General features: G+C 35.9%; 1 protein-coding gene across 1 annotated transcript; it reads left to right on the forward strand.

Annotated features, from left to right (window-relative positions):
• The first annotated feature begins 1,867 nt into the window (after window positions 1-1,867).
• LOC114293676 (RPM1-interacting protein 4) lies at window positions 1,868-10,161 on the forward strand. The gene is made up of 4 exons (XM_028237787.2): window positions 1,868-2,457; window positions 8,490-9,056; window positions 9,507-9,698; window positions 9,814-10,161. Exons 1-4 carry the CDS (start codon window positions 2,452-2,454, stop codon window positions 9,841-9,843), a joined length of 795 nt encoding a protein of 264 aa, XP_028093588.1. The 5' UTR covers window positions 1,868-2,451; the 3' UTR covers window positions 9,844-10,161.
• Window positions 10,162-11,292: the final 1,131 nt, after the last annotated feature.

The raw sequence follows: 11,292 nt of genomic DNA on the forward strand, positions 1-11,292 counted from the left end.
TCACCAAACAAAAATAATTTGATAATAAATTTGTTAAAACTAATATAAATTTGTATTATATTTGATTTTCACTACTATAATTGTAATTCATTGGTTCATTATAATATCTTATATGAATCAATTTTATTTTTATTTTTTTTTAAAACTAATATATTTTTATTCGGGGTCTTCTTACATTCGACTTTTGATAAGATAATTAAACAAGGTTAGGCTTCTCTCTAATTTGTGATCGAAATAGAGTGTATTATTGGACCTGTGAAGGCCCATCATGAGTCTCATTTCGATAATTTGAATCGATCAATGTGTAGAACTCGTCAAGTGCTTTGTCTCATTAAACAATCACGTTGATCGGATATTGATAGCTACTTGATCAGATCAGATCTCTATCAACGGTAAATATAATTTTCAAAATAAATTATTGACAAAAATATGATCCGATTAGGTATCTATTGATATCTGATCAATGTGATTTTTTATAGAAATAAAGTACTCGATGAGCTCTACACATTGTATGGTTCGGATTATCAAAATAGAACCCATGGTAGACCTTATGGATCCAACAACACCATCTAATTTACTTTATGAATTGGAGAGAAGCTGCCCCATTAAACAAATAGGAATTTCAACTCAATGCAACTTTTTAAAAAACACATAGGTAATAAATTTTATACACAATTAGAAGCATAAATATTTTGATGCTTTTATAATAATTTTTTGATAGTAATACTGGGGATGTGCGTGGTGTGGTTCGAATGGTTTAAGAGTAAAATTATAAACTGAATGGTGGATTGGCAAATTAGTGGATTAGCAAATCGTGATTTAGATAATTTTAGACAGATTGAAAAATATTCTAACTAATTATCAAATATTTTCATAATATATAACACTAATTTGCATAATATTTTTATATATAATATAAACCAATTTTACATAATATATTTCATATATATAACTAATAATTTATAACAAATTTTACATTTTAAATATCTCTCACACTTATTTTTACTTTGATATTTAGGAGTGGTTTGAGATATTCTAAATAAGTGCACTTTTTGACTTTTTATGAAATATGGGTTGAGTTTGAAGTAATGTGATAAAAAGGTGATGTGATTTAAATAAGATGATATGATAGTGACTTTTTGACTTTTTTAGGTTATGATAAATAAGGCCTTAATTAGAGGTTAAAAAATATATATGTATTAATTATAGCAGAGCGATTTGGAAGGCAGATTTTAAATTTTAAAATTTAATCCATTATTAATGATTAGAGTAGTATAAATTAATATAAATCTTATTATTTTAACAATTGGACTTTACACGAGGTTAAGTAAAAGCATTCACACTAGTCTCTTTAAATTTTTAGTCAAATTAGAATTTAAAAACCTATTTTGCTATTTTGGCTAGACCCCAAATGTGCTTCCGTTTGGAAAGTAGGTTAGCTTTTTAACTTTTTGATTTTTTTGACTATTTTAACCTGGGCTAAAAAACTTAATTTGGAAAGGACTTTCTGATTTTTTGACTTTTTTGACTTGTTTGACTTTTTTTGTGAGAGAATAATGTAATGATTATGAGTTGGATGTGATATTTTGTTTGTTGTGACTAAAATAACCTATTTTGTCTTTTGTGGATATTTTAGTCACAAACCAATTTACCAAACAACACATGTATCAAACTCATTATTTTAACTCAATCTTATTAAAATGTTATTTTGTTATTGTATTTTGTTATTTTTATTTTTTTTATTAAATTGACGATCAGTTAGTTAAAAAATTTCTAAAAAATGCAAAAAAAAATAAAATAAAAATTGTTGTCATTGACCGATTGACCGATTGACCCGCTAAATGTCCGGCCGAACTTCTCAGCGGACGATCGATAATAACAATCCCGCTTGTTATAGTTATAGTGATGAACAATTGCACGTTTCATCATAGGATGTACTGTAGCACTGACAAAATAAATGAAGAGAACAGCGACACTAATGAATCATATATTTACAGCATTATTACCTAAAAATATATTTACAGCATTGACTCTGCACAATAAGGTCAAAATTATTGTAGAGAGGCTGATACTTGGTGCTGTAATATCCTTAAGCAAAAACACACGTAGATTGTACAGATTTTCGGTTCGAGAGAGGTACGTACGTTCCAACAGGGAAGAATACGAAAAATATTGAGACTTTTCAGAGAGAGGAGAGAAAGAGTCTAGAGAGAGAAAGAGTAAGAGGAGAGTAGTCAAATATGACGGGTCGCTTCAGTCAATCGTTGATAAACCCCTTGTTCTCTCTCTCTCTCTGTCTCTCTCTCTCTCTCTCACTGCTTCTTTGGTCGTCAAGCGATTCTGTTGGGGAGTTCTGAATAATCTCTGTGTTGGTTTGATCACAGAGTTTAAATTTCCTGAAGATTTCTTGACTGCCTTTCTAAATTCCATTCACTAGCTTGGTGTAGAGAAATGGCTGTAAGTCTACCTTCTATAATTTGATTAAACCTTTCTCTTTTATGGGTTGTGTTTCTTCGTCTTGTTTATGATGATTAGGTATTTAATGGGTTTTGTTTCTTCGTTTTGCTTTTTTGATTGAGATTTTTTTTTTTTTTTTTTCATTCATTCATTCCGTTGAATTTGCAATTTCTAGCTGTTTTCTGATGTGGGTTTGTTTTTTTCACAATTTTTGGACATGCTGGTTAATGTTTGATCTTTTGAATGAACATGTTGTACTATGAGATTTGGTGTTGTGTTGATGCTAGTCTATATAAATGAAATGGATTCAGGAGTCTAGACCAATCTGCTAGTTAACAATAGTTCATCTACAAAATTGCTGGTTACGAAGTTTCTTCATCCGTTTGATTCACTTGTGTTAATGTACATTGTATAATTTACCATAATTTACCATCACCTACCACACACTTACCATCACCTACCACACACTCACCTACTACACTCACCTACCACCACCTACTCCCTACACCTACATCTATATAAGGAACCCCTCATTTGTAATACAAAAAATACAACAATCAATACAACATATATCAATATATACATACAATTTATTCTCTCTATCTATTTATCTTACATGGTATCAGAGCCAAGTTAACAACCTAGTAATTTCGCTTCACCGGCGGGCGGCAGCCTCGCCCTGGCCGCCCGCCGGACGATGAGAAAACTAAGCACATAACATCTTCTCTCTGTCTCTCAACCAAGTCTTGAACCACACTGGTTAATCATATACAATAAGATGGCAAAAGGAGGCAAACTAACCAAGCTCAAGTCAGCAGCCGCTCCACCTACGGCGGCTCCGTCGTCGCCGCCGCCTCGTCCTCAACCCACTCTTCCTCCAACGATGACTACTCCTCCTCTTTCCAAAGCCCTCCACCCCGTCTACGTCGGCAAGTCTCGCCGTCGCTACCTCGTCGACTCCGACGTCGTTGACAACCCCGTCTTCCAGGAGCTCGTCGAGAGGTCCGGCGACAACGATGGATTCATGTTCCTCTCTCTCTCTGCACCTGGGCTCTCTCTCTTCTCGGTGGACCACCACCGCCGACCATGATCTGTGGATAATGAAGTAATATTGAAGGACACCTTCAAAAAACTAGGATTAATTGAAGGCCCCAATTTGTTTCAGGTTTCGATTATGAAGTTTACCTCGTAATACAGATGATACGAGGAATGTCCTCCGTCAATCTCTCATCTTCCCATTTGTAGCCAAGATCACAATCAAGGACTGTCACATATGTTTCTTGCACGTAGCTCCACAGTCCTCAAATCACGTAGATGTCAAATTTCTTGAAGAAGATCCATTCCTCTATCTCCTTTCTTTAAGGAGCTTATGCAATGCTTTAGGAACTCCCTGTCGGTTTCAAGTGCTTGTAGCCTTTCATAGACGTGATCTACATCCTCTTCGATAGCAAGTTTCTTGTTCACCGAATCAACTTTGGAACCAGATTCGATCCAGTCTTCATTCAACTCCCCTTCTTCTCTCTCTCACACAATACTCACCCACGGCCCTCACAGCAGACCCACACTCACACACCCACGGGATTTCTACTGCCCACATTTTTTTAATCATCACACACATACACCAGCACATACACCACCCACACAACAGAACCCCTTTCTTTTCTTTATTCTCCACTCACCAAACATTATCATCCCCGTTGCTCCACTTTTTCTCTTTTCTTTTATTTTTTTTATTTATTTATTTATTTATTTTATTAAAAAAAAAAAAAAAAAAAAAAAAAAAAAAAAAAAAACAAACACGGAGGAAGAAGACGAACTGCAAAATTTTATTCATATCGGGCCTCACCCCGATCATCATTTTACACACAAAAAAAAAAAAAAAAAAAAAAAAAAAAATACAAACAAAACAACCCCAGTGGGATTTTTCTTTTCCCTTCTCTATTCTACTGCAGGTCTCTTCTTCTTACTTTTATCTTGGGTGTCCCGTGCCAGTCCGGTCTCCGTGTTTCCTTGTCCACTGAGCACGTTCACTCCCCCATACTCCTCCACTGCAGCATATGGAGGACCTCCAAATCGGAACATCACGGTGGCCTTCCGCTTCAGCTCCTTGTTTTCTGCCCTTAGTACGCTTATCTCTGCTCGCGCATCCTTATACATGCGTTGGAGCAGAGCCAGCTGGGAGTTTACATGCTGCACCTCATTTGTCCTACTCTGCAGCCGGTTCGACAGGTTTGTGACCGCCGTCATGCTTTCCACACATGCCTTCAAAGTATACTGATTGGCCTCCACATCCGACAGCCCTGCCATTCTTTGCTCCACAGACCGCATCGGAAAGTTCAACGGAGTATACCCCGCGGTGTTTGGTTGAGGTTCACTGGACACCGCACCCGTTCTCTCTCCTGTGGACTCGTTCAAGTCGGGAAAGAGAGTAAGCAGCCCGCGGGACGACGAAGCCATTTTCTGGGCAACAGCAACAGAGTGTTACAAACTATCTCTCTCAGCAAAACGACCTCTCTTTCTCAGCAAAATGAAGAATTTTTCAGAGGTTTCTCTCAGTTTTTCTGTCTCAGTTTCTGCCTCCTCCGCTTCGGTTTATAACGACCATGACACAGAGACAGCCACGCGCATCGCGCGCCTTTTGACGCCGACAACCTGGCACGCCTTTTGATGGCACGCCTTTTGATGCATTCGGGCACGCCTTTTGATGGCACGCCTTTTGAGGGTGCGGACACACCTTTTGAGGGCACGACTTTTGAGGGCTCGATATCTACATCCATGTATATTTTTTGGGCAGCCTATATACACACTCATACAGTGTCTTCTACACCGGTCAGCTTTATCAATCCCTTTGTTTCAACCTCAAATAGGTTTCTATCTTCACACCTATTTGAGTTTGAGGGGGGGTTATACCAGTATCATGTATAAGTCGCTCATGGCGCACTCCCTAAGTCGCCCCCTTGGTGCACCACCACAACCTCTGCTACATCGGTCCGACATGACCCCGTAAACTGTCCTGCTACAACGGTCCGACATGACCCCATAAACTGTCTTCTACATCGGTCTGACACAACCACACAGTGTCTGCTACAACGGTCCGACATGACCCCATAAACTGTCTGCTACAACGGTCCGACATGACCCCATAAACTGTCTGCTACAACGGTCCGACATGACCTCGTAAACTGTCTGCTACAACGGTCCGACACGACCACACAGTGTCTGCTACAACGGTCCGACATGACCCCATAAACTGTCTGCTACATCGGTCTGACACGACCATACCGTGTCTCCTATCCTGTTTTATTTATCAGTTTATTTTTCTGTTTTGTTACTCTCTCCAAACTCAAGTTGGCTAGTACCTATCCTCCTTGAGTTTGAGGGGGGCTGTTAATGTACATTGTATAATTTACCATAATTTACCATCACCTACCACACACTTACCATCACCTACCACACACTCACCTACTACACTCACCTACCACCACCTACTCCCTACACCTACATCTATATAAGGAACCCCTCATTTGTAATACAAAAAATACAACAATCAATACAACATATATCAATATATACATACAATTTATTCTCTCTATCTATTTATCTTACAACTTGCTTAATGTTTTATGTGTTGGAATCAGAAATGAATTGAGCAAATTGGGAATTTGGATTTTTGGGTTTTTGTTTATAGTTTGATTAATGTTCCGAGTCCGTAATTATATGGTGTTTTTTATTTTAATTCCTGGAGCTGACCCCAATTGATGATTCGGGCACAAGTCGTAATTTGATTTTGTACTTTGATTCCTGGAGGATCCTCAAGTCTCCAATTGGGAAAAAGTTGTTTCTATTGATAGTGTGAGTTAGTATGAGAAATGTCATGCCTTACGATTATGTCTGAAGCCTTGATTGAAGCTTGAAATTCTTGGGGTTTTGACTTTAGCGGTTTATTGGTGCATTGAAGGTTTCTGCTTTAGGTACGAGTTTGATGCTTCATGGTAGAAATATACTGAAATTATGTCTTCATTTTTTGCTTCTCATTGATACGGATTTGTTTCTCATTATATTGAGAAATGTAGGTGTGATATAGCTCTTTGATTTGGGCAGGATTTTAATTAATCTTCCCAATAAAAATTGCTTGATCAATTCGCTTTGTCTTCACATGGTCTGACAAGTTGATGAGATATCATTGTGGATTACAGTGTTTTTGGGCTTTTAATGCAATCTACAATTGGAAAGCGAAGATTCTCAATGACTCATATGACATTCTGTTTTGTGTTTGGTATTTGAAGCATTTTCTCTAATATCAAGGGAGAATGAAAATGATTTCTTGAGCGCAACGATTACATATTTGCTTTGTTTATTCAGTTTTCAAGTATTACGCACTATAAAAAAATAAAAAAATAGAGACGGATACATCTTCCTTCAACTGCATCAGTCACCATTCCTACTCTTCTGCAAAATACTTGGAGCCTAATGTGTATCTTTGATTGCTCCACCTATGTGGTTGTGTGATCTGAATTTCGAAATAATCTGCTAGTGTTGATTTTTTCAATCATTGTGGATGCACGATAATTTGTCTATCCTCCCCTCCCTTTATATTAGTCATAGAATAATAAATCATGTCAACAAATATATTCTATAATGGGTTTGTTTGTTTTGTTTTGTTTTGTTTTGTTTTGTTTTGTTTTTTGTTTTTTGTTTTTTGTTTTTTGTTTTTTGTTTTTTCTAAGAGTGAATTCTTGTGTGGATGGACCTGTTTATGCACTGTCATCAGAAAAGTCTCTAAAGTTTGTGGGGTGCGAGTTTTGCATTTTGAGCAAGTTGACTATATATTTTGTGAACATTCTTATTTGTAAAGGCTCTCTTTTCATGTTATTAGACGCAAGAAATTTCCATGGGATTCTCATTCTGCACATATCCTTGGCATTGGCTACAATCTCTCTCCCTCTCTCTCCCTCTCTGCTTCAAAATGCCTATACTATTACACTGATCATTTTTTTACTTGGCTCTGTTTTATTTTCACTTGGCTATGTCTATAAGTATGTTTTTATTTGTTGCCTGTACAATAATGCTAACCGTTTGTACTATAACTGGTGTATAACCCAAAGCTAACCCTTATTATTTCTCATTTATGATTTTTGTTACCTAGAAAAGTTATCGCCATTGCTATCTTATATTGGGAAATATTTCCACATCAAAAACTTAAATTTTGCCCATATGTTAGGTGGAGTAGACGGTATGAAACCTTATTGAGTTTGCATTTGAAAGTTCTCTGACGTAGGACAAAACGTTGAGGGATTTAAAAGTTGAAATTGGTAGGTTTTCATTGTACCATGGAATATTTAGGATTTTATATAGTTATGGGAGGAATTATGGTTAGGGCTTAATAAATAGGGAAAGGGAATGAATGTCCCAACTTGAATGCTTGTTTTATTTTGGTTTTCCTTACTCTTTTTGTGGATTGCATCATTCCTTGAACATGTATACAAACACGAGATATGATTGAGAACTCATTGACCATATAAATCAAAATGAATCTGTTCATTCAGACAAAATTACTGGTTCTGTTATATTTTGTATTTGCGTTTATCATTATTTGTGTGTACCATCTAAAATATATATTTCTCTGATGATTGGCTACAAAATTTCCCTTGTGCCTTCAGAAAATGTTATTCAACAAAGCTTGCACTGTTGATGGGGCTCTCCCATAGAGTTTGATTTTTCCTTGTAGAAATGTGTTAAAAATTTAGCCATGAACCACATTAATGGTCATTGCGAGGCAAGGTCTTGCATTTTTGTGTGTGTGTGTGTAAATAGAGGCAACTGAGAGTATAGCTTAATTAATGATTTTCATCTTCAATTTTAGTTTTAATTTAATTTAATATTTTTGGTATTTTTTGAATTTTGGGATTTAATTGTGTGGGGGTTGTCATGGTCTTCCTGTTGTGATACTACTATTCAAATGTTGGTCTGTTTCTTTGTAAATAAAATATAAAAATGAAACACCACATGGAATAATCTTCCTATATTTGCAGCAACGCCCACAAGTACCGAAGTTTGGCAACTGGGAAAATGAAAGTGATGTTCCATACACACTCTACTTTGACAAGGCACGGAAGGGTAAAAAGGGTGATAAAATGATAAACCCAAACGATCCTGCAGAGAATCCTAATTTGTTTCCGAACATGGCAAGTCAAGCTCAACCTGAAGCTCCTCCGTCCAGGACCAGAACCAAACCAGATGAACCAATAGGAAGGGGAACAGCAAGGCCAGTGCACGAGCGTCGGGTAAGCAGAGAAGATGGTGACTTTAAACAGTTCACTGAATCTCCGGTTCATAATGACAATATGGGAAGGAGAGCTGATGGCGAGTCAGCACATCGACGTCAGGGAGGCCGTGGGACCGCTTCTGGTCGACCTGTAAGACAAAGTGTTGGGTGGGAGCACAGCATTGAGAGGTCACCACTCCATCCTCATTCTCAAGAAAAGATCATGGGGAAAGGTAATGCATCTCCTGGTTGGGAAGGAAAGAACTTGTATGATAGCAGCCGTGGTGCTCCTGGAAGATCCAGAATGGGACAGGTTAATCGAGGCGATGAGACTGTAAGATTTTTTACTCTGACTTTTTATTATCCAAATTCTGCAATTAGCATAAATCTCGATCCTGTGTTCATGTGTTGTCTGTATGGAAAGCATTTGAATTCCAAAGCTATGTAGTAAAATTTTAAAGTCTTCCATTGTTCCAATAATGTTTTTCCTCATAAAATGCTCATGCTTTTAGTTGGATACTGCATTAAGAAGCCGGTCTTTGGGGCCGTGCTTGGTCTGGTGATAAAAGCTTGGCTGCCATGTGCGGAAACGTGGTTTAAGTCTAACAAGACCACGTTGCAGAAGCAAAATCTAGAGAAAATTCACTGTGCTAACAAAGTATTGGTCAAAATGTGTTTCACAGTCATTGTTGAACCCCTTTTATTTATGTTTATATTTCTTAATGCATCCGAAATTGAAGCTTTTCCTCAAGTGGGATTATAATCCTGAGTCCTTATTTTGCAGCCTGATAGAGGTGCTGCTGTGCCAAAATTTGGCGAGTGGGACGAGAGCAACCCTTCATCAGCTGATGGTTATACTGATATTTTCAACAAAGTGAGAGAGGAAAAGAACTCTGCTGCTGGAAAGGCTCCGAGTGTGACTAATGGGTCATCTTACACGAACACGCGGAAGCAAAACACCAATGACGATGTCAAGGTATGTTGATCACTCTTCTTTTTTTTTTTCTTCCTGATCTAGTGTAATAAACTCTTACGCTTGTTCTTACACATTATTCCTGATTACTCCCGTCTTCGTCATCTCTTCTTTCCAGTGTTGGTGCTTTCCATGGGGTAAAAAATGAGGAGATTGAATTTCTGGATATCCTGTAAGGCGCGCAAGACCCGTGTAGGTCTGAAAGTCTTTCCCTATGCAGATTACCTTCTGATGAAATATGCATTTTCTTTGTTTCAGTGGTGGTTGTGTGTTTTTGTACTGTTACAATGAGCTAGAGGTTTTGATGGGAAAATATTTGTTATTTTTAGAAAATTTTATATTTTTGGATCATAAGTTCCCATTCATAGGTTTATTATTTTGTATTCTTTTGCGAAGGGACAGCCGTGTAAGTTTTGTGACATCAAGTGTATCACACCTCTTGTTTACATATAATTTCATTTTCAAACTTTAAAATGTCATAACTTTTAGATATTCATTTTTGGAAGAAAAAAGAATGATTTTTTAGATACTCTTGCAGTGATCTATCAAACAATATGCATATTGAAAATTAAATTATGAATAAAAAATATAGTAAAATTTCACTGTTTGAGCTGGCAATTAATAGGATGAAATTTGTGTACTGTTTGAATATTTAAACAGTTTATATGTTTGTTATGCGGAAAAAAATACATTAAATAAAGAACTTTGAAAAAAAAATTGTTCCTAAATGATGAACAAATACACATTGAAAATTTTCGGTCTTACAAATTAGACACTAAATTACCCTCATCATCAATGACAACACGAGTGGAAATCTTGACAAAGAAATTATCAAATTTTTCTATGTTTGATATTTTAAAATACAGTGAAATCCCGTTATCTTGTATCAGTGAAATTTTATTTTTCTTTTTGTTTTGAGAAAATTGGTTATTTTATTTTTCTTTTTGTTTTGAGAAAATTGGTTATAAATCTAATTCAGAGAATATTTAAGACATTAGATTTAGTGAATTTTTTTTTATTAATGAAATGTTCACACTTTGTGAAATAGTTTGGTGAGAAGTTTTGTAGGACATTTTGTTTTCAATTTTATCCCTTGGCTTTTTTTATTTGTTTGACTTTTCGTTGACTATCTGCTTAATTTTTTTTCCTATCTGTTCAAATTTTTTACAATATCTATTTAATTTTTTAACTTTTTCAATTCAAATTTCCCTTATTTGTTTAAATATTTGTCTAAAATAAAATTCTATCTGTTGAAATTCAAAGAGTAATCTGTTAAAATATCAAGTCAATTTTTGTTGTTTGTCTATTTCTTATCTGTGCATATTACATATATACATATCTATATCTTTATCTTACTTGTACAGATCTGTGCAAACCAAACCCTATCCATTAAAAAAAAATCTATCTGTTCAAATCTTTTTTTTTTTTTTTTTTTTTTTCTCTCTTCCTATATGTGCAATATGTTTTATCATTATCATCAACAATAACAATACCAACAACAACAACAAATCCTAATCTCATCCTCTCAAAACTTTTATCAAATTGTGTTTTACTCAAATCAAGGGAGACTAAAGTGTTTACTCAAATTTATAATTCT

This window comes from Camellia sinensis, chromosome 14, assembly GCF_055761805.1.
Source record: "Camellia sinensis isolate YWXY chromosome 14, ASM5576180v1, whole genome shotgun sequence".
NCBI lineage: Eukaryota > Viridiplantae > Streptophyta > Magnoliopsida > Ericales > Theaceae > Camellia > Camellia sinensis.

Bases quoted from the DNA above. Each gene is read 5' to 3' on its own strand.
- LOC114293676 (XM_028237787.2), top strand. The intron at 9,057-9,506 runs GTAAGATTTTTT...CTTATTTTGCAG, and splicing joins TTAATCGAGGCGATGAGACT to CCTGATAGAGGTGCTGCTGT. The intron at 9,699-9,813 runs GTATGTTGATCA...TCTTCTTTCCAG, and splicing joins ACACCAATGACGATGTCAAG to TGTTGGTGCTTTCCATGGGG.